Genomic DNA, 26139 nt, shown 5'->3' with positions numbered 1-26139 from the left:
TTTTTCTGGTTACCATACTGATGATTATAGCCTTCCACAGGGCTACAGTATATCAAATAAGATCACAATCTCTTAGATTTTGGTGAAGGCTATCAGAACAGCCAGAATGGCCCATCACCCTGCATACTTTAGCAGCAACTCTGGAATCCGAATCACTAGTTTCACATGAAGCCTCCCCCAGCAAGCCTACGAATCCCTTCTGCGATGTCTTTGTAAGACGGAAGCGTCAAAATGTATTCCATTCTTAGACACAGCCTCAAAGATTATTACCCTCATCTTATCTGCATGTTTGTGCGAACTTGTCTTCCATCTTTTGTGAGTAGATTAAGCGTCAAAGATCTACCCAGTGTTAGTGGAAACAATGATCATGTTAATGCAAGGGCTGCGAATCTCCACCATCATGCAGCTTCTCTGTATGGTTCAAAGGCTGAGAGACGAAGAAGGCTCTTTTATTAGTTACCCCGTTTGGCATTTATGACTTCGGTCAGCTCATTCTTAGGAAGAGAATGGAATACCACCAAGATAATATCCAAGTGACGCTCAGGAGTGACCTTGTTCTTGAGTCTGGAGTCACCCAGTGAGGAAGTTCCATTTTCCAACCAAAATCACAAAATATGATAGCATCAAACTCATACGGTGAAATAATGCTACTTACCATGGCCGCTGGTAATATATAAAAAAGCAGCCTCGACACAATTTAGTAATAATTTGATTTCATAATCATGAGGTCCAGATAAGCAGCTAATGTAGGGTACATCATTTCGATGATGCATGTTTTTTTTTTTTTTGGTTTTATGGGGTGGGGTCTGTGCCTGATTTATGATTACAGATACCGATCGACAAGCACCTTGGCATAACTATACTTGCAATGCGAACAGATCAACTCTTTTGAAAAACGAATGGAATGAAATTATAAGACTACAATCGGAAGAAGCAATACCTGTCTGCACAAGCGATACATATCGTATTGTAACTACAGCTGGGAAAATCTATCTCATGCAGAAATACAAACATCAAAAGAATAGAAAGATGAAAGAATATACTCTTCAATGCCAATGCACCCCATTGGCACACTAAAGGATAGAAAATATAATAAACACGAGGATGCAGGGATGGAGAAAAACCCAATGCATTTGTTGGAGAAGAACAGGATTGACAATCATCAATCAATCATCTTCCTTGCACAAGGCCACTGAAAACTTGACTATTTCCAGCCAAAGCCGCTTCCCACTCCACGGATGAAAGCAGAATATGGGACACAGAAATCACCACTTGCTTCATGTCCGGCCTTAAAATTGGATCTTCATCCACACATTGCTTTGCCAGCATAGCCATCTTAACGGCAAAAGCAAACACAAGAATCAGGTACAGCCACCCTTAATTTTAAGAGAGGAAAAGAAGTGCCACACAGAATGACAAACAAAGTGGCATTTAGTAAGTAATATTCTATGTTGATTTGTAGGAAAAACTAGAATAACAGAAGATGGAACCTAATCCGGTAGTAAATGCAGATCTAATCTGCAAAATTCAGACAATCAAGGGCCAAGAATTCCACTGATGACATCCAATCGGGTCAGGTTACTTAAAAAGTAGTTAATAGAATAACAGCTATGTTCCTAACCAAGGAAGTACATATGTGATAATGGAGATTGCTCGTAGGATGATATCTACTTTAAGCTGTTACAGGCCAATTCTATGATAAATTAGCATAACTAGACCAAGAACTCATGACACCAACACTGAACTGTCCTAGATGATGCAATCCACAAAGGGGGAGATAATTGCTAAGGAATTGATAGCTTCAACTCCATAAAGAAACTTGCTTACTATGAATTCCAACACATAACCTGCAAAAACTTGTTGGAAAAATTTAAATGCGCACACGGCCCGCGACTCGACCACGTGCGCGTTTGAATTTCGCGAAATGCCCGCTGGGACGTTCGCGAAATCACCGCGGGTGCGTCCACAGAAGGCGTGGATGCGTCCGCAAAAAGACCAAAAGACCCCCGCTCAAATACCCCTATAAATACCCCCTATTTCATCCTATTCTGAACACGAAAATTTAGAGAAAAATATCAGAAAAATTCTAGAGAAAAGTTCTTCCTCTTAGCCACTTCTGATTTTTATTTTTGCAATTAATTTAGTTTATTTTATTCTTTTTATTTCGTTCTTCGCTGGATCTGCAAGTCCAATTGGGTTTGATTTAGCTTCTTCCAAGACGTACCGAAGAAGAAGTTTAGGATCGTCATATCTCTGAGGAGAATTGCCGGGAGACCCATACGTGGGGACAAATACTTCTTTGGGACAACGTCTACGCGCTTCGACCTGCCTTCAATCAGGCTATTTCCTCTTATTTTTGTTTTAAATTTAATATTAGTAGATATGTCGGATTTGCAATTTTATGATTTAAATTTATTAAATGAATAGATTTATTTTGTGCTAGAATAGATTTCTTTTGTGATAAAATAGATTTATTTTGATACCGAATAAAAAATATATATATTATTTCTTTTAAGAATTTCTATTAATTGTAATTATAGATTTATTTGCTTAGTTAGGTGATATATTGCTAACAAAACCTACTAAAAGAAAATGAAATAAAACAATTTAACGTCATCAAAGATATCATATTGGGTAAGCACCCCACTCAGCCCATTTCGAGTCCACTGGCAACCAAACCATCTCAGCTATTTTACTATTCATGCTTGTAGCATACAAATATTTCTTCTAGTTTCACTTCATATCTATCTTTGCATTACTGCTGAACTCATCTTATCCTCACGGATCTTACTCATCTCTGAAATTTGAAATCATAAAAAAACATTCTTATAGCTAAATTATCAATATTAACTTCAAGACTCAACAGTATAGGAAGTTTGAATGTTGCAGCCATCTATCTTTATTGTATCCACTCACTTTAAATTTATCGGGGGCATCCTTCTCTCTCTCTCTCTCTCTCAGATGCGAGATTTCAGATCTTCATGCAGATCAGTTTGGCGTCAAAGCCCTTGCATGGCTATGAGATCTGAAGGTTTCAATCCTTAATGTCATAATATGTTTTTATTTGAAGCGGCAACCAAAGCTTCAGGGTTGAAGGCATAAATGTGAGAACAACCACTACAGCATACAGCTATATATAACATATATTCAGCAAAATTTGCTCAGCCACAAAAAGATACTGTGCAAATAGAAACATCAAGTATAATAGAGTACCATAAAATTTTAATTATTTTTTACCATTCATGTAATTTGTAATTGAGCATTAGCTGTTTCTCTAGTATAGATGGTGCATGAGCATGAATAACTATTTAACCTTTCAATGCTTACAAAACATGGAATCTGTAAAATTACTCACCTTGTAGATGCAATCATGAGGATATAAATTCATGAAATTGGGATCAATGTAGTCTTTCAGGCTAGCCATGCTCATTGAATTTGGGGAATTCTTCAGAGCTCCTAGCATCTGAAAAGTTGCAACGCAAAATAATTCAGAGGCTCGAGAATCAGATGTGTTGGCATAATTGTCTCATACTTCTGGTAATACATGAGGATGATAACATGGTATAAATACATCAGCAAATCTATAAGACTTGAACACAAGACTAGGCAAAAGATATTAAATTTCAGATATCTGAATCAAACATGAAAAAGGTGGCAAATCTCTTGATCTACAACAATATGGAAGGCTGTAATGAGAATAAGTCCTGATACCACTAGGTCAGCAATCAGTTCCTTGTCCTATCGATACAAGTAGGTTAAATTTTTATGGTATGTATTCAATTTCTATTCCAATATATAGTCAAAATGTAAAATGAATTGTATAAACAGAAAATATGACTTGATGGCTTTGCATAATGATGTTGCTTCCTTGTCTCACTAGAGCATAATAATAGCTTATAAATTCCAGTGTGGACAACTGAGTCAAGAATGATAGCATAGGCATGGTCATGGTGCAATGCTAATGAAGAGGTGGCAGAAAATGACCACAAACTGCAAGGCTGGAATCATGGGAGAGAGTTTAACTTTGGTAGGAATAATTGAATAATGATGCATAAAGCAACCCCAAATATTTGGGATAAAGCTTGATGGTTATAGTTATGCATCTCTAAGCTCCTAGTGAGAATCAGACTTGGCAAGTTAAGCGACCTATAATTCAGAGACATCAAACCACGTTAAACACCACCAACAAACAAGGCCTGCAGAAACAAATGAACGTAAGCTGGGTAATACCCATCACCAAAAAAACCCTCTTCTCTTTTTTTTTGCCGTTTTGTTTTTGTTGACTCAAATGCAGTCTTCGAAACATGTACCTGAGAAAGCAAAGAATCATATTTGCAAAAGTAACTTGCATTAGTAATCATAAGTTGTTATGGAAACCATATATTGTTTCTTTTTCCTAATTTATATTGATGCATTATTTTGCATCCTTGAGTTTAGCAGCGATATATCAGCGATCGATGGTGGTTTTTTTAAGAAAAAAGTGTTAAATCATTTGACTCCTACAAGTTATAGACGTATAACTAAGAACTAAGATTCCAGCAACAGAATAATTGTATCATTGTCCCAAGAAAATAGTACAGTCAGGAAAAACAACCTAAGAGGATAAATTTAAATGTACCAAAAGACAGAATAAATTTATATGTTTCTTTTAGAGGTATCAAGTTGTTGAATGTAGACAGTTACAAATTCTCAAGAACAAAACTTACAATTGATGCCAAAGATCGCCTCTCAGAATTGTTTAAAACCATTGCTTCTGTTCTTGTTATTGCTTCTTTGCCTGATATTAGCTCAAAAAGGACAACCCCAAATGCATAAACATCACTTTTTGTGGTTGCCAGACCATCACGCAAGTATCTGTGCAAAATCGAAAAAAAAAATTGTCAAGAAAAGTTTCTGACGGAAGAAGTTTTCGTGAACCTAACGCTTAAAGATTTACTTACTCTGGAGCCAAATAACCAAAAGTACCAACAACTTTCGTGGCAGATGCTTCTCCATCACCAGTTTTCACAACAAGTTTTGCAAGTCCAAAATCAGATATCTACATGAAGTAAGAGTTAATATGTGCACCTTACAGTCATAGGAATATGTAAGTGAAAATAAATTTAAATCACCAAAAACCTTTGCTCTGAAAGAACTATCAAGCAAGATGTTGCTTGTTTTGATGTCTCGATGAACATAATGATCTTTTGTATGCTCGTGAATGTATTCCAGACCTCTAGCTGCATCAAGTGCAATTTGAACCCTAGAGATCCAAGATAATGATGTATGACCTGAAGATAAAATTAAAGATGAATTGCGCTCAGCATTTATTTTATATTGATATAAATAAGTGCACTCACCTAAGCAGCAAATCTAGTAATTTGTTGTGCCAGATGATTGAACTTGTTATAGAAAAGAAACATGGCTCAGATTTACATATCTATCATGATGTGAATAACTTCTAAATCTAAAGACAATTAAAAACTGACAGTTATCGCAGTGCTGAATTTTGAGTTTAAAATTGTGTAAGCTTCTTGAGGAACACATAATAAGTATCCATAAGGGAATTTGCAGTGCAGTGAAGCTTCTCCAATATTGATGCTTCACCATGCTAAAATTATGTAGGAAAAACTTAAATAAAGCTGGCAATCCTCAAATTAGCTTCAATACATCATATATTTTGCTCTTCCCAGTTTACTGTTTTGTACAAACTTCAATCTATCACTTTTATAACTTCAACCATTTAAATGAAAGCAATTATGCTTTTGAAATAGCAGAAACCTTACATTTATGCATTTGCCTTCCTGGGTAGCTTTGTATTGTTATACATTACCATAATGAATGTGAATATGAAAAACCTGAGCAACTGCTGCTTTGCTCATATTCAATAATACAAAATAATGCAAATGAACAAATGACATATGCAGGAAATAGGAATCAGCAGATAAAGTCATTAGGTACCAAAGAAATCTATAAACATCTTGGTTGTTTAGAACCTTCTTTTGTGCACCCAGGCATATTGCAATGAAAACATCAACTCTGCAGACAGGATCTGCTCAAATTAAGAGCCATAGGTTTAAGAACAATGAATATCCACAAAAATCAGATGGGTGTAAAAGAGAAGTTCATTTCCCCTATCATGGACCTTGAAGGGTTGCTAAAATGGATTAATGGTTAAGTGGTAGAGAAAACTATAGTGATATTAGTAGTACTTCTAAAGTTCTATTAGATAGATGACCTAATTAGAGAGGTTAGAGAGACTGGAGAAAGACATAAACTATATGCAACAGCAACAATGCTTGATACATGACTTTGGTATATATGAATTCTTGATTATCTAAATCAAGTAAAAGGATATAATGAAAGGAAAGTAAAAGATCCTGGAGAACCTGTTAAATACTGCAGAGTTTCTTTTTTCAAAAAAAGATGCTCCTTATAACAGTATAAAGAGTGTCTATAACTATTTCAGTACGCCCATAGTATTGAAGGGAGCCTGTGCTTTGTGAAGTCAACACAAACTATGCTTCCAATATAATTAAGTAGAGGTTGCTTAAAATATATAATTAATCAATGAAACAGGATCTTGGATAAGGAAGAAAAGCTGGCAAAGCAGTTGGTCCAGTTGCTAGGGATATTACCCACAGGGTGCATATGTGCTGGTTGTGGACTTCAAGATGTTGGCCTTCTGTTCTCTTGTGGTGCCTCAAACCCTAAATCAACCTTTTTGAAAATATTTATCTGGGAAAGGGCTTGAAGGCTTGCCCTTTTAAAAATCTATATTCAAGTTCTAAATCTGGTGCATTTCGTCTTGAAGAGGATTTGGGCCTTAAAATCACCTCCATCTCTTGTACCACCTTCACAAATAGTGAAATCCCACCCATACACACACACACACAGAGAGAGAGAGAGAGAGCATGTCTCCACCCTTATTCCCAAAAGTATCATCATAGTAATTCAAGCGTGCCATATAAGTATCTAAATCACTTTGCCAATTGAAAAATAGGATACTCAACATAAGAAGTATTCGGTGAGTATCACTATCCGATACATATCAGATATGAATGCAGCATGCAATTGAAAGAATACATGCTTCCAAGCAAAACCTGCCTAGGGTAGTGAAGAAATAAGATCTTAAATATGTGCTTATTACAGGAAAATTTCCTGAGAACTATGTTCTATCATCAATTTGTTTGCAAGTAGCACAAAATGGACTTTTGGGAGTCATTACTGTTTTAGTAGTTTATATGATCTTACCTTTATTTTGTGGATCATGTAAATGATTCTTAAGCGAACCCTTTTGAGCATACTCATAAATGAGGAAGAGCTCGTCATTGCTTGCTGCATAACCAATCAACTCTACCTTGACAAAATTTAGGTAAGTGAAGAAGGTTAATAATACAGAAGTCACTGAGAATAGGTTGAAGTCGTAAGCATTTTTAGCATGCTAGGACTTATACCAGACTTGCATGATGAACCTTGCAGAGAACTTTCACCTCCGCTATAAATTCCTTAGTTTTGGTAGCAGTCATTCTTTTTATTGCAACCTCCTAAAGGTCATGGTTATCATAGATGAGTCGTTAGCAGTCAAGGTATTTAATAACACATGACATATAGACACTACAAACCTGATCCCGAAGCACTCCATAATACACAGAACCATATGTCCCATGACCAAGTAGATTGGAATCAGAGAAGGCATCAGTTGAAGAAAGAATCTCTTCATGTGTGAAAACGATAGGCTTCTCCATGTCAAATGCATCAGCCACCATACCTGTAGAAAGGACAAGATCAAAAAGTAGTAAAATTAGTAATACATGAAGAAGGGGTTTGGGGGGGGGGGGGGGGGGTGCGTTGTGGTAGAGGGAACCAAGATTGGAGAAACAAGTTGGTAATGTAATCCAATGGCTAAAGGTTTAGACGGGCTGGACTTTCAACAGGTCTCAAAACAAACAGAATTATGCGCATGTAAGAATATCATATAGCAATGTTCAATAAGTAGAACCAATAAATGGTGATGCACATTTGACTCCTCAGTATAACCACAAAACACGTATTAGCTGCCAACAGAAGGATAACATTAAAATGTATTATTTTGGCATTTTGGAGTGACATGATAGGGCTAATGGTCAAGTATCATCAAACAAATGTGATAATGGGACCATGGTGGATCTAGGTTATTGTCTTTTCACCAAGTCAGGCAGGCTGCAAGGAACGAAAGGTGAGTCCTACTTAAAAAGAATATAACTTACTTTCAAGATATGCCACACTTAGGTTATTGTTATTCCTAATATATTGTTCAAAGGCTTGCTATAGCTACCAATGATGATATTTATACAAGCTCATACATTATTGATATCAATATTAATTAAATATTAATGCTTCTAAAGATTCACATGATAATACTGTAATTAATCTAAACTAATTCTTTTATTGGAAACTTGTATTTGTAAATTATTAGTAGTGTCATAGGTACTTGATTCAATCCTACTATCAATAGTAATACAACTGTATAACAATACATGTGAATCTAGTTCAAAAATTTTGCCACAAAAATGAAAGCAACTCTGTATATCAAATTTCATCTTCTTCCCTATTAGTATAGACCTTAAGTCTAGGGTAACCTGAAAGGATTTTTCCTTTCTTGTTTCATGATCTAAAACTGCAGGATAGTTCCAATAAGACAAATTCTCCTTCATGCCAGCTAGTTTTCCTGGCTCCACAAGCAAGCACCTCTCTTGCCCAACGTTGCTTTGACTAAAGGCAAACACAGCTCATAGAGTACTAATATCTGGTTAGCAAGGAGGAATACTAAGTTCTCAAAATATGATATCACTTAAACTAATAGGCCACCGGCATGCTTACTCTAAGCTAATGGCAAGAGCTCTCCACACAACTACTGTGCTAGGGTTCAGTCTAGGCGGAAAAGAGCTCAACCAATTTGCGGGCACTGGATAATCAGCCCAAAGCCACTCTTCGTCCACTAAGTCAGAGAACTGAATTCGAGATAATTATCTATATGATGCTGTGAAGACTGCAAGCTGTAATCTAACTCTCGATTGGTAGCCTTTCCTAAAGATCAATTATCCACTAGTTGCAGCAAGCTGCCATCCTACAGTCCAAAATATGTTCATTCATCTTTGGAATCATGATTCTCCTCTCTTTCCAATAGTTTCTATCGCCCCTTGTTGCTGGAGCTAAGAAGATCGACATTGAGATCAGTCCAAATCAACTCAGTTTTTACAGCCTTGGATTTTTTACAGAAATTAGCATTAGTGAGCTGTTGCAGAGATAATTTACTGCAATCATTCTTTCTCCCCCCAATAACCAATCCTTGAGTCAAGTTTGGACATGTACTGGACTAGAGAGCCGAGTCTGGTGCTCAAAGCATGACCCCCAATTCAGAGTGGTGTTTCATGGTAATCAATTAAATGGCTCCTCCCTAAGTGTGTTTAAGAGAGAAAAGTAGTCAAGACAAATATTAACCAAGGCTGTGAATAAGCATAACTGTCAATATATTTTTTAGACCCTGTAGCAGAGAAAGTTACAACCAACACAAGGTCTCTTTCCTATTGCTAAAAGCAAGGATCAATCCTACAGGCTCAAGGTTGCAAATACCCTTCTCAGGTAATTAAGTTATAAGCCCTTCTTTTCATATGCAAAACCAGGTCAGAAAATTACACTTATGCATACAACAACCAGTCTAATTATGTCTGATAGATTCAGGAAGGTCTTTGAGAAAGTCAGCAGCCAAATGCGAGGGACTAAATTATGATATAAACAAACGGCATATGTCGACATGATGGGCAAGGAAAGAGCAATGCTTGCATACAAAAGAAGATATGGAATAGATAGCTTACTGACCTCTGGGAATACTGACATGTTGATTGCCTGTTTCCCCGTTTGATGGCTTCAGATTTGCGGATTTGCAGCAGAGATACCTTCCTGAGGCATTAACAAAACTAGTGCTCTTGAGGATGTGGAATTTATGAGAGAGAGGCTGATCAGGATCTTTTGTGTGCCTTCTTCGATCTTGGGAGCAACAATCAAGTGATCTGAATGATACGCATGAAAGTAGAGTCACTACAATCAGCAAAAGAGCAGCTCCCAGACTCCCAAGAACCCATCCATATGGAAATCTGGCAGAATGTTGCTTTTGATTTTCTGAAAAAATAAAAATTTAAGCCACCAATCATCTCTTAATATTCAAACAGGAAGGAATTTAATATTTAAAAAAAAAGGGATTGACATGAAGTGGTTCCTAAGACACTAGCATTGTTGACACCATTTTAAGTCCTAAATCATGCATTTTAAGTTTTGGCTGTGCAAAAACTCTTTCTTTTAACTATCTGAGAATGAGAAAATAAGGAATAGCAGGTTTCAAAAATGAATGATCATATATGCATCGTATCCAGATTTAAGCGACTCATCAAAAAAAAAAAAAAAAAAAACAGATATCAGTGATGAGAAACAAGGAATTGGAAAATAAGTATATAAGTCACAGATTATTCTACATATATAACCTTTGATTTAAAACTTGTGAAGTCATGGAGGAAAAAGAGAACCATAAGATGTGTGCTTCCAGTAAAGGGCATAAAATATTGAGAGAAACCTGAAGGGAGTCCATAAATATGATGTGAATCCTTTGATCAAAAATTTTGAAAGCATTGTTCGTAACTGTACTAACCCACAGACTGAACATTTAACAACTCATACCTGAGAATGTATCAATGATTGGCGCAGGAGCAGGAGCAGGCGCAGGAGCGACTTCTGTGCGCACAGGCAGCCCAGGAACTGAAAGAAGAGGGAGGAGAAAAGTGTGACGGTGCATTTAATAATCAAGGCTGGTGACTTTTGTTAAGTAATACTTTAATCTTCAATATGTAAGCCACAGAGAAAAAAAAAGAAGAAGTAAAGAATCAAAATATACTGCAATATTAAATCAGAACTCCCTTTTTCAGAAAGATACAGCTTAAGTTCTTCAAGGAAATTAATATGGTATGGACATCGGCCATAAATTATGAAATATTTTCCCCTAGGTACCCACAGTGGAAAGTGAAAACTTATCAGACATCAAGAACGAGAATTTCCTATCAGCTGAATGTAAGATTCTATATCGTCATTTGAAACTTTCAATAGTGCCCTTCAACGAAAAGAGCAAATTAAGGGCATCTCACTGTTTTGAAATCTCTTGGTTATATTTTATGACCCCTGCCCCAGGCAAAAGGGAATCATATAAACTGATAATGTCAATTGGAGACAACTTATAAGCTACCAATATAAACAGGAACATGAATCACCACAAGAGAAGGCATGTCAAATGAACTGTTGAGTTTAAGACTTTGTTCCCATGGATCCACCTACCCATTTAAAGCTAACTCCTTCCATAAATATATGACCTTAAATTTCTTGCAAGATGGTCCATATATTAAAGATTATCACACCTTTAATTGTTAAATCTCCCACATGTAACATCATTATCTAATCGATTACAGCTATCTCAAGATGCACCCACCTGTTTGAACACCAGTTACTCAACCGAAGATATGGGAAACGACGCTACGATACAATCTCCTAAAAATTGGGGGAAAAGGATTCCTACTTCATAGCCAAATCTTTTCCTTGAGCAAACTACAAAAGCCAACAAACTTACATGACCAAATTCTCTGATCGGCAGCACTATTTCCATTGCAAGAAACCGAATCTAAAACTATGGCAGCACAGCAAAGTTTACATTTTTTTTTCTTTTAATCTGCACAAACCAATCCATGGAGCGTAGAGTAAGAATAGACGAACGGTTACCTGAATTCAACGGAATGTAATAAACATTGCCGACAACTGCATCATTAGGACCGAGCATACCATTCACCGTCTCAATGCTATCCATGCTGACCCCAAACCTGCTCGACAGGGACTCGACTGAGTCCCCCTCCTCCATCACGTAGCTCATCAGATAATTCCACAGCCCACTGGAGCACCCGCAAAGAAGGTGCAGCGAAACCACGGCTCCTAATCTTGCCCTCCGGGTCGAGTTGGGCAAGAACGCAAGCCCACCATAGGCTTCGGTGACCATGGGGTACACGAGGCCCTCCGCCTCCCTCATGGTAAAGGTGGTGTTGGTGAGGTACTTCTTGATGGAGGACAAGCAAGAACAGTTCTTGCTGATGAAGAGGTAGCCGGGGCTGCTGGCCTCGTCGGCGGTAATGTCATTGGGGAATACATCAAACATGCTCTGGATTTGGGGGAGGGTGGTGTTCGGATTCGTCTTGAAGGCGATGAAGGAAGTGCAGAGGCGGGTGGTGTCAGTACAATTCAGCGGTGTCGAAGACGCCAGGCAAGACGGTGGATTTAGGAACAAGAAAGAGACGAAAAGAGCGATCTTGATGAGCTCCATTGGAATTTAGCAGAGGAAGTATGAATTTAAAGAAGAAAAAAAAAATCAAGAAATATCAAGAAAATCTAACGATATCTACAAGAAACTCCAGACTCCATCAAGGACATCAGGAATCGAAGCCGAAGGATAAAACCAAGTGCGCTTTGAAACAAGAAAATTAGGAAAGAAGCATCAAGAGAAGAGGGGAATCCAAGAAACCCAGTCCAGAAAATTGCAACGGTGATAAAATCAAGGATAACGTTTTTCTTTGGAGGAAAACGAAGCTGGAGAACAAAATTTTGACGCGAAAATTAGGAAAGAAAGGAGAAAGGGATCAAGAAAGAGAGATCAGGGGAAGCTGACAGAGGCTGGAGAGAGAGAGATGGAACTGGAGATGGAGACCTGGGGGAATGGAGAGAGATGAGGTGGGTTGGCTTTTGAGGGGGTTTGAAGGACACGAGAAAGCTGAGGGACTGTGAACTCAGCAGCATCCCAACTCGCACTCTCTCTCTCTTCTCTCACTGTAAAGACAGTTAAGTGAGAGAGAAGACGAGAGCGTCAAAAAAAAAATAAACGCAGCTGAGCCGAGGCTTTTAGGGCGGGGAGATTATTTGGACTCAGGACACCCGACACCTGAAAATAACTTTGTTTTTTAAGATATTATAGAAATATCGAGAACTCGAGGGTGATTTGAGAAAGATTAGTTTAGTGGTTGACTAAATTAACCCCGATCTACCAACTTGGTAACGTGTGATTCCTCTGCTGTTCATGATTCTACCATGGGCACGGCAAATGCTAAAGATAGTAAAATTGTAAAGTCTAATGTACAATCTGAACCTTGCTATCAGTTTCTATCCAATTTTATTTATAATGATCAAAATAGTTTATATCGAATCTAAAAATTCTCCTAAATTAATATATTTTATGATGCAAATTTGATCATATATCTTGCTAATGTTTTGCAATATTTGATACTTTGTTTTGTAGAAAGAAATTTTGTAATTTGGGAAAGGCCGGAAGATGATCCCCTGCAAATGTTTGTTCGAACTTGATTTTGAGTTGCTGGATGTATGCTTAACCTAGAATCACCTACCAGACATGGGTTCGTTGAGTAGATACCATTAGTGTAAGGACAATTTGGTCGTGTTGTAAGTAGATGAGGAATTAGTTAATAATCATACGTACAGGGTTGTTGTGGGAATTTTAATTTATCTCCGAGAAAAGATGCGACAAGACGCGAGCGAGGACAGCTCAAATTGCGAGGCACCCTCAAAGCATAATCTATCGTTCCAAACAGTTGTGGAGGACGCGATAAACAGTGAAATGAAGCGATTGAAATGACGACTTTGGACGGGTCCTCACCAATTGATCGCCGATTTGGAGGGGAAATCATGACCCGGCCGAACCGACGAGCCTCTGTCGCATGTCGTATGCAATCAGACCCGGCCGCGTGACAGGTGGGTACAAGTCGGCGATGATGGAAGAGATTTGACGATGTTTTGACGAGCCGTGTGAGGCCCCCGCACGTGGGGTGTTGCAACCGTCGGATCTCGAGGGAGAGACGTAAGGACGACGTGGCAGAGCAAAACACATAGTTCCATCAAGTTCGCACGTACAAGTAAATGTCACGAGAGACGTCGGCTCTGAGAGATGCCCTCGGCCTTCCAGTGCTTCATTTGGAGGCACAGGAAGATCCTTTTCACCGAAATGGAACCGAGATCTTTTGTTGGGATGCATACGATTCCATGGGCCATCACGCATGCAGGCCATCCTGCTTTTGGAGGGTTGCAGATCCATCCAATTTCGTGCGTATATATATGATGCCCAGTGTATGATTGCAAGGGAAAATGCATGGAGAGCCATTGCCATTTCGATGGTCCCAAAAAAAAAAAGAAAAAAAGAGACCGTATGTTGTTTTTATGGTGGTACGTGAGATGCCTTCCACTCGCCAATAATGTGCGCTGAACTTAGAACCGCTTGAAAAGGTGTCTTTTATGTTAGGTAAATACTAGATACGGGTCACTTTTCCTCGAAGGAGATTCGACCACGGTGATTGAATGGATATGAAGTCAGAGATGTTCAGTCGAGAATCGGCCGTTGCTCCACGACATTCAAAAAGAATTGAAAGAATATAACTCCTACCAGGCCACACACGTGCTGCAGACTAAGTTGCTTCCTTCATGGCTCATCACTCTTGAAGTTTCACCTGAACAGACCACAGGGTTATGTCAATGCCTTTACGTAATATTTTGTTTTCTAATTTTGTTGATTTTATTTACATCCGTGGTGTGTGAGCTGCCGATATATCCAAAAAAAAAAAAGAAGAAAGGCATGGACAAAACCAATCCATAAATAGAAAATTGTAATATTGATACAAATTATTTTTTATTATATTAAATAGAAAATAATGTATATTTAATTTGTATAGTTAATCATTGCTATCGTTGCTAGTTGTCATTTCTCAATTTGGTTATCATTCAGTAAACATTTCACTAATAGATTTTAAATATTTCTATATCATCCGTCTAACCCAAAAACTTTAATTTTGTAAATGGTAAAAGCCACAAGGCCCCCAACCAACCCACTAAACTGGTCTCCAATCCAAACACACGACCGTTGATATCATTATTTGCTTGCTGCTTACTTCTACAAAGAATTATTAGATTTCTTCTTTAAGCATGTCCCTTTGGTAGATTAATTGTAAATTCCTATGCTCAGGGTGGCATTCTCATAACTTGTCAATGAACAGAGAACCCAATAAAAAAAAGGTAACATTAATAGTTAAGAACAAGGACGTAATTGGAGGGTCCCAGCCCTCATTCGGACTCATGTGGGCTGCGCGATACCCGGATATTGCGCAATTATTCAGAAGAACGGGGGTGGGGCGGACGAAGAGAGAGAGAGAGAGCAATCATGGAAGCAGGCGAGCAAGCAATCTTCCAGTCTGGAATTCTTCTTTAGAGTTCATGCCTTCTTTCCGCCTTTAATCTCTCTTCAAACTAGTGCTTAATTAATCAGTATAGTGTCGATGCCTTTTCCCTATGCATTCTTTTTTTTCTCTAAAAAAAAAGCTTCTTGTTTTCAGCACTGGGTCCAATAGATCCGGTGAAAGTATCAGCACTTTAAAACCTTACTGCTATGATCAAGATAACAAAGAGAGAGGATTAATGTTAGATTTGAGCACAGTGTGGGTTGGTATGAAGCATGTGGCAGGTCATCGCTTTTTGAGGACGAGCCATAACACAGCGGCGTGGTGGTAGATTCGGTCCTTCTTTATTTATTAGCTTTTGGAATAAACTGGAGGCGGGGGCATCGAAGGTGTGGACCTTGGGAGAGGCCTTTTTTATGCAACCATTCCTCCCAAAGGCGTAGATGCTGTCTGTTCTTCTTAGGGATGCCCACGGCTTATTAATGTGATTCTTGCAGTGCTTAATTTCCATGACGTATTGTTAAATTGAAAGGTGATACCTCCACAAGCAGCGGAAGTTTAGCTTGTAGAGCGTCGCAGTTTAGGTTGTTAGTATTAGAGGTAATTCTACAACTCTCTGTAACATTTTTATTACTGTACATCATCTGAAACTCTACTGTTCTAGGCTGATTCCGCGAGGTTTAAAATTGTATGCTTGAAAGTTTTGAAAATATAAAAAAAACAATGATTAGTGGTGAGATGGCACTGCAGATAAAATACGTGTATCGTGAGGCCAGCGGGGTAGTAGATTAGATAGCCTCTGTTTGGGGGAGCGAATTCTGGGATTTAGTCTCATACTGCTTGAGTAACGAAGAGGGTTGTGCCTTAAATGAGGGGTGACTCATTTCTCTTCAGAGGATTTTTTTGGACAAAATCGTGAGGATAGCGTATGACGCGCCCAAAGCGGACAATACCTCTGAGGAAAAATACGGTTACTTTTCGGTCTCAACAGTTAGCGTCGTCTGTGAGAAACCTCCTCGGCCCTGTAAAACTGGAAGGTAGAATGCTGCTTTGTGGGGGGAAGTGGATTTCGGGATTTAGTTCCATACTGCTTGAGTGACAAAGAGTGTTGTGCTTTAAATGGGGGATGACTCCTTTCTCTTCGAAGGGCTCGCACCACTCCAAAGATTTTCTCTGAATGTAACAGTTTTTTGTTCCTTTTACTTTGTATTGTTTACTTGATGCTGATGTAGCTGGCTGTGCTCATGCTAGGGTAGTGTGAGCAGTCATTCACCAAAAAAAAAGAAAGAAAGGTTCTTTTGGATAAAACCATGAGAGTAGCGCACGACGTGCCCAAGGGGCTAGTACCTATACGGATCCCAAAGATAGCGTACGACGCGTCCAAAGCGGACAATACCTTTAAGGAGAAACATAGCCACTTTTCGATCCCAACAGTCTCATATGCGACTAGCTATTCTAAGGAGATTCTTTATCTAGAGGGGAGAAAATTATTCGGTGCATTTCCACACTTATTATCTTTTTGATTTTTTTAAATATATTTGAATACATCAGCTTCGAAAAAAATAAAAAAACAAAAGCATCAATTTTTATTTTATTTTATTTTATTTGGGTACTGGGCGTAAGAGGATGAGGTGGTATAATGATATCGCTGACAGGAGTGGACATAGATTTTGGGGTCGACGGCACAATGAATGCACGTTCGTGGGGTAAAATAGTGATGGAGGACATTATGAGAAGCATGATGGTGGTAGTTGAGACACTACCTGTAACCAGCTGGCCTTGAGTAACTTGTACCTTTTTTTTTATTGTTATGCCGTAGAGGTGCAGCTTCAAAAAAAATATTTACTATTTCATCGAAAAAAAAAATATTTACTATGCTCGGTGATCCACTTGCATGGCGGAAAAGAAATTTATCATTCCTAGAAAGCTGGCTTGATTTATTTTTTGGAACTTCTTTTGTGGAAAAAGAAAAATATTGGTCTCATTAGTTCGTGGAAAAGTAATGACGACAATGATGGCGCATATGGTACATATTTTTCATTAATATGGCAAAACATACTTTCAAAAGAAAAAAAATTATCTTAAATATTAAAAAATGAACTAGATACCGACCACGTCTACTTCAAATATATTAGAATTAACCAATTTCATTTGAGTGGATGAAATATGTACCTTATATGCCATCTTTGTCACCATTATTGCCATTGTCTCCCGGCTCCCTGTCAAAAATAGGGCAGCTAATTGTGGATCATAGGTAAGTGTTGATGGGAGGCAAAACGGATCCTTCTACTCCGAGGCAGAGTTACCCAACGCCGATCGGGTAGACCTCAGAATCGAGCAAACCAAATTTCAGCCTGCCGATGATCGAGCCAACCTCAGCCAGAGATCAGACCGACCTTAAATCCCATCGAAGGCCGAGCCGACCTCGACTAGAGGCCAAGTTGACCTCGGACCCCACTGAAAGCTGAGCCAACCTCGGCCCTGTCAATTTTGATCTCGTCAAAGATCCTACGGATCCCATGCGCAGGCGGCCAAGCGAACAAATCGTGCCACGTGGCAAATCCAGAAGCTTCCTCAGCAGATTTTCCTGGATCGTGGTGTTAAAGGCCGGTCATTATGATGGCCGCCCAGGGGACAGAGCATTGATGACTGGCCCCTTGCATACCACCAGGTAACGCCTCGGAGTGAGTGCACACACAATGCATTAAAGAGCTCCCTCGACCACTTTCGCTTCGAACGACGTGGTGGATTCTTAGAACAAATTCGAAAAGATATCTCCCGAATTTTTCGTCCGCGGGATTGATCTTCATGTTGTACGCCGCCTCCAATTGATGGCTAGCTGGTCACGAATCGACCCAAAATTTCAGATAACGGACGAGACCCTTGCCCTATAAAAAGGAGGTAGGGAGAGGCCTTCGATAAACCATTATAAGCTGTTATAAGTACTCTAAGTCATAAGAGACCATCTAAGGCACTCAGAAACCTCTCCAAAAGCTCGGCTAACTTAGTCATTGGATGGCCTTCACTGGAATATCCGGCCAAAACTTTGTCCAGGTATTCAGGAACGCAGAAGGTGACCCTCTTTCTTCGTCTCGGCCGGCGTCTTCCCGTCTACTTCCGGCGTGGTCACCCTCAAGCCAAATTTCAACCACAACAAGTATCGTGTTAAAAAATAATATGGGATACATATCAATGTCCAATGCAGAATTTCTATGCAAGTTTTAAGGTGTAAACTTTATTGTCAAATGAGTACTACCGGAACTATCAAGTGTTCTCTAGTTTGTTAAGGTTATTCTTACAGCTTCTCGTTCACCGAGCATTTTTTTTATTGAAAACATTAAATCCCTATGAAATCACAAACTAAACTCAGGGGACAACGCAGGTGACTGCCCATTAGCCTCCTTTTTCCACACACGCGCGCATACACACACACACAGGAATATCATGCATGTAGTTCTTGGGCATTTTTCTCAGCTTTGCATTATTGGTAAATTTAATCTTGAGCAGAGACTTATGTACATACTCATTGTTAAGATTTTTTTTTAGATTGCAACGCAGTTAAAGTTAATTTTGGCAACAACTATTTTCCCATCCATGATGAACCTTGCCACTTTGAGCGTTAATGGCTTCACTCAGCAATCAGCATACTCCAAGATAGGTTTTCTTGCCATCCAGTGGTGCGTTTTCAGCTTCCAAATCCCAATTGATACAAGACTTACTTTATGACTTCCCTTGTCAGGAGGCCCATTGCGGCTTCCAACTGCTACCCAGAGTCTTCCTCAAAAGCTAGCAGCGGCCCTGGTAAGTCATAAGGTACGTCTAAATGGAGTTGGACTTGAATTGTAGTTGGGCGAATTTGTTGAGTTCTTAGGTTGGGCTAATTCAAGCTCTTTCACCTCATCCCTTGATTCACTTTATGGACAAGCTATCTCCTAAGCATAGAAATAAATTTCCATTCCAATCCTTTGTCTACCATACATCTTGGCCTTGCCAAGGAAGGGTTCACCTTCCTTCGCGCCAATCCGGATCACACAATGGTTGCTTTGAGATATCTGTGCATGGATTGATGGAAAAGTGTGGAGTGCTTGGAGAGCTATGCATAGTGTGATCTAATGGGCGACGCCATGAAAAAAGATCAATCATTCTTTCGGACGAAAGAGACGACCTCAGGCCAAAAAAAGTCTAGTTTTAAGCTTTGTATGTTTAGTCTGGCCTCTGACTGAGTTCAACCCTGAGGTCATGCCATCTTGGATATAAGTGAAATGGGTCCTGAACCTGGCCAGAGACAGCCCATTCTAAGCAACAGAAAGGGAAAATTGTCAGCCATGCCTTTCCACGGGCTGCGAGAAAGTGTCAAGCTGTCCATCTGGTGCAGAGAACAGATTCACTTTTTTTTTTTTTTTGCTTTGGGATTCACCTTTTCATTTCTAAATCACTCATTAGCCTGAAATATTCTGCCCCCAAAACTATTAATTTGTCGGTGTCGCAGAATGTTGGGGCGTGCGCTAATGAATATTCGCCGGATTGCTTACAAAATAAGCATCACAAGCAGATTTATGTTCAGGCCAGGAACTACAAGATTGCACCAAAACTGAAGGTTTATAACAGCTTTGGTCAAGGCCCAGACTGACCTAATTAGCTGATGTAATAGTGAGGATATGTGATGGTATGTGTTTAGTCTCATTTCAGCTGTGAACTGCGTACATCTTGAGTATTTATACATGACCAAAAAATTCGAATAATAACCTTCTATTAGCTTTCTTAGAAAAAGTCGTAAGTAGCTATGAATAATATCAAAGTGGACTCGACTTATGGCTTACATAGATCAATAGATACTATAGTATAAGTCCATTCGAGCGGACCACGACCTTATCTTGGTCTTTGCGATTGGATTTGCGGTACTTATGATTGGATTTGAGTAGATATGAATTCTTAGCATTGCAAGGATGACAAGACTAAAATGGGGGAAGTACATGTTGATCCGGGCTAGCATGTATTTAGTCCCACGTTAGCTATGATTTGGATGGATCTTAGTACTTATACATGAGCAAAAAATTCAAATAATACCTTCCGTTCCGGTGAGATCTAGATTTTGACAATTATACCCTGACATAATTGATGGGCTTTGAAATGAAGATCCACGGCACAGACCCAACTAATAGTTGGAAGATTAAATGAAATGTAATGCTATGCGGCTCGCATCATATATATATATACATGAATAATTCTCTTGCCCAGTGGCAAGTTAAGATTAGTGTAACTTATGAATTTGTGGGCAAACATAGCTTGTCGATTGATTATGCAGCCGCTAAATCAGCAATTATGGACCCAATGAACTTTTCATGTACAGATGCTTCGAAGCATTTTTCATAAAGGAAACAACTTAAAGTGACAGAATTTGTGGTACCAATGGTTTATATCATTACAAATGCGCCCTCTGTAGCAGCAGGTTGGAATGAGAAGAGTCTTCATACTGCAACATGATTATTTGCTGCCAAATTAAGGAGCTCAAACTTTCCATTTTGACAGACCCTGTTAGCTGTATAGCTTAGTTGTACAACAATTGTGTACAACTATATTGATTAGACTGTATAGCTGCGTATAGCCTCCCTCTGATTAGACTATACAGTTGTGTATAACCTCCCTCCCATCTATAAAATGGGAGTTATGGCGCCATTTGTAAAAAGACATGGAATAAAGATTGTATTGCCTTCTCTCTATGTTTTCGTATTCTATCAATTGCTGTTGTATGCTCGAGTCTTTGGCTTTCTCATTTGGGGCATGCTCCTCATGTTCAGTCTTTGGCCTCGAGTGGTCATTTGGGGCAAGTTAACTTTCAACCTTTTGATTGCGTCTCTTGTCAATTAGGAAAACAGAATGCTTTATCCTTTAGTAAAAGTGTTTCTTCCTCCACTGCACCCTTTAATTTGATACATTCTGATATTTGGGGACCTGCTCCTGTTACGACTAAGGGAGGATCACGATATTTTGTGATTTTTATTGATAACTACTCACATTATACATGGCTCTATCTTTTATGTGATCGCTCTGAGTTACTTAACATTTTTCGTGACTTTCAACAAATGGTCAAAACTCATTTTGGTCAGCCTATCAAAGTTTTTTGTTGTGACAATACCACGGAATATACCTCTACCTCATCTATGGAAACACTTAAACAAAATGGAATAGTATCCCATCGTTCTTGCCCTTATACCTCTTAGCAAAATGGTCGTGCCGAACGGAAGCATCAACACATCTTGGACACCGTCAGATCCCTCCTTCTGTCTGCTGACTTACCTGAGTCCTTCTAGGAGAGGCTGCTCTTACAACAGTCTATACCATCAATCAGGTACCTTCTCTCACGATCTCAAATAAATCACCTTATGAGGTTCTTTATAAGAAGGTCCCTGATTACTCTTTCTTAAAAGTTTTTGGTTGTGTTCGCTTTATTCTGCTTCCATCACATGAGCATACTAAACTTGAACCACGCTCACGTCTCTATTGTATTCTTAGTTATAGTATCGAACATAAAGGTTATCGTTGTTATGATCCTATAGCTAAGCGACTTCGTATATCCCGATATGTTCAATTTTGGGAACAAATATTTACTAGTGTCTCCCCATTTTTCATAAGTCCTCCTCGGTATTCTCCTATCTTCAATAATCCCACTGTTGATCTCTTCCCAGACTCCTTTTCGGTTGCAAGTAATGGGAGATTATCAGGCAATCTCTCAATGACCGACTCCACTGGGTCTGAACCGTCCACTGATCCGATCATCACAACCGGATCATTCGAGCCTCCCTTCAGTACTATCCTTCACCGCTTTAGTAGGGTAAGATCTACCCCATCTCATCTTAATGATTATCACTATTTTTTTGCTCTTGCTACGCTCTATGAGCCTCGCGATAATTGCGAGGCCAGTCCTAATCCTCTTTGACAGAAAGCCATGACTGATGAACTCCAAGCTCTTCAAGATACTCATACATGGGATATAACCGACTTGCCTCCTAGAAAGACTATAGTAGGATGCTAGTGGGTGTATAAGATCAAGACGCGAGCTGATGGTTCAGTGGAACACTACAAGGCCCGACTTGTGGCTGGGGGATTCACATAAGAGTATGGTATTGATTATAAGGAGACTTTTGCTCTAGTATCATGTCTTACATCATTTTGTTTCTTGCTTGCAGTAGCAGCCGTTAAGCGATGGAAAATATATTATATGGATGTTAAAAATGCCTTCCTCAGTGGTGATTTAGCTGAGAAAGTGTATCTACAACCTCCTCTAGATTTTGCTCATCCGCCTGGAAAGGTCTGTCGCCTTTGTAATGACCTCTATGGTCTTAAGCAGTCTCCTCGAGCTTGGTTTTCCAAGTTCAGCTTAGTCCTGACTCAGCAGGGTTTCACTCCTAGTGCATATAATTTTGCACTATTTCTTTGGGGATCTGAGACTGGTATTGTTCTTCTCTTGCTATATGTGGATGACATGGTTATTACTGTAGATGACATCTCAGGGATTCATGCACTATAGTGGTTTCTTGGACAATAGTTTGAGATGAAGGATTTAGGATCTCTCAATTACTTTCTTGGTCTTGAGGTGACATCCAACTCAAATGGCTACCATCTTTTCTAGGCTAAGTATGCCTCTAAGTTACTGTCTCGTGCTAGGTTGATAGACAGCAAGACTATGGATAGTCCTCTGAAAGTAAATATTAAGCTTCTTCCTACTGATGGTGAACCATTGACGGATGCGACTCTATAATTGGTTGGTTGTCTCATTTATCTGACCATTACACGTCCTGATATTTCTTATACTGTCATCATGGTTAGTTAATTTATGCATGCACCACGTTCTACACACTATGCAACAGTTCTATGTATCCTCCGGTACGTTAAGGGTATATTATTCCATGAACTTTATTTTTCAGCCCACTCCACTTTGGATCTTCAGGCATATTCCGATGCTGATTGACAGGTGACCTTATAGATCGTCGTTCTACCACTAGCTATTGTTTCTTACTTGGTTCTTCTCTTATCTCTTGGAAAAGCAAGAAGCAGACATTTGTCTCTCGCTCTAATACAGAAGCTTAGTATCGTGCACTAGCAGATACTACCTCTGAGTTCTTATGGCTTCGATGGCTACTGCATGACTTAGGTATTCCTTTGACCGGGAGTTCTTCTTTTTATTGTGATAATATGAGTATCATGCAGATTGCCCATAATGATGTGTTTCATGAGTGAACGAAATATATTGAGATAGATTGTCACTTTATTCAGCATCATATTAAGTAAGACACTCTTCAATTGATACATATTGCTTCTACAGATCAGCTTGCTGACATTTTTATGAAGGCACATCCACCGGGGTGTCAATGTGATCTGATTAGCAAACTCAAGTTGGCATCTTCGCTACCATCTCGAGTTTGAGGGAGAATGTTAGTTGTATAGCTTAGCTGTGCAACAGTTGTGTACAACTGTATTGATTAGACTATACAACTGTATATAGCCTCCTACTGATTAGACTATATAGCTATGTATAGCCTATGTATAGTCTCCCTCCCATCTATAAAATGAGAGATATGGCACCATTTGTAAAAAGACATGGAATATAGATTGTATTGCCTTCTCTCTACGTTTTCGTCTTCTTTCACAGACCCATCCATTCATCATATAGAAATTTGGTCTGTAAGAAGCTATGCCGTCATCCAATACTCGAACTTTGAAGAAAGAAGAGAATGAGAATTCTGTGATGCTACAAAGTAATCTTTTAGCAGCAATGGCTATGGGGATGGCGTTGAGTCTCTCTCCATAGAAATTGACTCGAGTCAAGGTAAGATTGGCCATCGTTAACTATCTTTAAGATTGTGATTTATGCATTCAAAAGGGACTGGGTGGAACAAAAAATTTTTTTGTTGGAACTCTGAAATCGCATGCGCTATAAAATGTTGCCACCCTCCTGCTGTCTATGGCATAGTTGATGGGCCCCATTTATCAGGCCGAAACAGAGCAACGAAAATAACGCAAATAAGTTCTTGAAGCCCGTGTAACATCATCACTCCGAAATGATCAAGGGACAGAAGAAGCTTTCATGGTTTTAACTCCTGGCTCTGTCTTCCCAAAAGCTTCGTCATCAACGATACCAACGAGCTTCATCAAGACCACTAAGCAACAGTGTCTTTCAAGAGCAGACAACAACCCTGGAGTATATCTGCAGCCTACCACCATCATTACAGTTAGCTTCACCTTCCAAGCTACAAGAAGACTTGAGCGTCTTGGTGCTTAAAAGGGAAGCCTATATATGTTCACCGTATCAATCCAAACACGTCGCCATCTACTTTGGTTCATGGAGCAACAAAGTTGGGCTCCGCAATAATTACTCTGTTTCCTAATCTTGCAGGGGATGCAGGGTCTATTTTGGGAGTAGAGCAGCACAACTCTTGCGATGATATGAAAAAAAAATCACCTTCCACCCACTCGGACCACCAACCACTGTGCCAATATAAGGGACAGAGTCGTCTGTCAGGAGGCCCATACATTAATTATAACACTACAAGAGTATCAATAAGTTCATATCCTGTTTCAGTGCTGCGGCCCTTTACGAGTCCCTTCCGCCGAGCAGCCAAAAATCGAGGTGGGCCTTAGCCAACGGAACATTTTTTTGGGGGAGAAAAAAAAGGGGGGGGCGGGGGGGGGGGGGGGGGGGGAATGCGAATCCTCTATTAGATTGTACAATAGTTGCTTCAAGATCTATGCAGGTGAATGAATCTTTGTGCTTTAAAAGCTATGCAGAGCATGATCTAAAGGTCAACGTCAAAAAAAAGATCATTCATTCTTTCGTGCAAAAGATACAACCCGAACTTTTATTCTTTGGAGTGCATGGAAGCTTCTAATTTGGGCAGTTGGTAAGATAATATCAAACTCTTGCTATCAACCATATGGTGGATATTAATGAACCCTGGCTGGTGGATCATGAGATTACTAATGCCTGCATGATTATTAACTAGCACTTTGAGTGAGGGTAGCAGCTGTAAATAACACAGCTTACTTGGCAGGAGCCTTTGGCATGTGTTGATGAGTTGGCTGTGGAAATTTTCATAAAGAGGGAATTGTTCATGCCAAGGGTACCCTATTTACATGATATCCAGATAGAGAAAATAATGTTACAGTGACTAACTACATTGAAGATGTGTTTGGTTAGGGATAGTTGGGCTCTAGAATGAGGATGGGAATGAGTGACTCCTTCTAGTCCAGAGAGGATGAGAATATCTTAATCCTCAAAAATCGAATTCTAGTTCTCTCTCCAATATTCAAATCCTATTTCACTAGGTTTATTTTTTAAAAAATTGATTTTTCAAAAATACCCCTTCATTTAATTGATTTTTTTAAAAAATATTTAAAAATATGTTAATTCTAATTCTATCACGAATCAAACGTGTTCGAAAAATATGAGCACTGTAATTTTGATTCCAATCATGAACCATATATGTTGGGGATTATGGTATTCAGATTCTTATCCCGATCTCGACTTAAGTTGCGAACCAAACACACCCTGAGCTTATGCTACTTGCCTTGCTTTATAAAATATGATAGCAAGAAAAGATCATCAAATTACTGGGTAATTTTTCGTTATATGAATTTTGCAAGGTATATTTGCTAGAATGACAATTAAACTTTTGTGACATAAACTTATTGGCCACCTAGATTAATTGTCTTGAGATGAGATGCATTTCATGATTTATATATTATTTTGCATGTGAATTCAGCTACCCCGTATCAAATTATGCACCTTGTCAAGTTGAAGGGGATTCCATGTTCCAACATTATGTGTGTTTTCCCAAGAATTGAAAGCAGAAATTCCACCATT

The 26139-nt window shown here is 39.1% G+C and overlaps 1 protein-coding gene across 1 annotated transcript; it reads right to left on the bottom strand.

The window, feature by feature from the left end:
• Window positions 1-886: 886 nt before the first annotated feature.
• On the bottom strand, window positions 887-12893 carry LOC103721889 (lysM domain receptor-like kinase 3). Its single transcript, XM_008812265.4, has 11 exons — window positions 11779-12893; window positions 10693-10770; window positions 9841-10140; window positions 7605-7750; window positions 7437-7526; window positions 7234-7339; window positions 5119-5270; window positions 4941-5038; window positions 4707-4854; window positions 3356-3463; window positions 887-1335 (listed from the first exon to the last, which is right to left on the bottom strand). Exons 1-11 carry the CDS (start codon window positions 12368-12370, stop codon window positions 1171-1173), a joined length of 1983 nt encoding a protein of 660 aa, XP_008810487.1. The 5' UTR covers window positions 12371-12893; the 3' UTR covers window positions 887-1170.
• Between the last annotated feature and the right edge of the window lie 13246 nt (window positions 12894-26139).

Source organism: Phoenix dactylifera, chromosome 4, assembly GCF_009389715.1.
Source record: "Phoenix dactylifera cultivar Barhee BC4 chromosome 4, palm_55x_up_171113_PBpolish2nd_filt_p, whole genome shotgun sequence".
In the NCBI taxonomy this organism is placed as follows: domain Eukaryota; kingdom Viridiplantae; phylum Streptophyta; class Magnoliopsida; order Arecales; family Arecaceae; genus Phoenix; species Phoenix dactylifera.
This window is presented reverse-complemented; position numbering and strand designations above follow the sequence as displayed.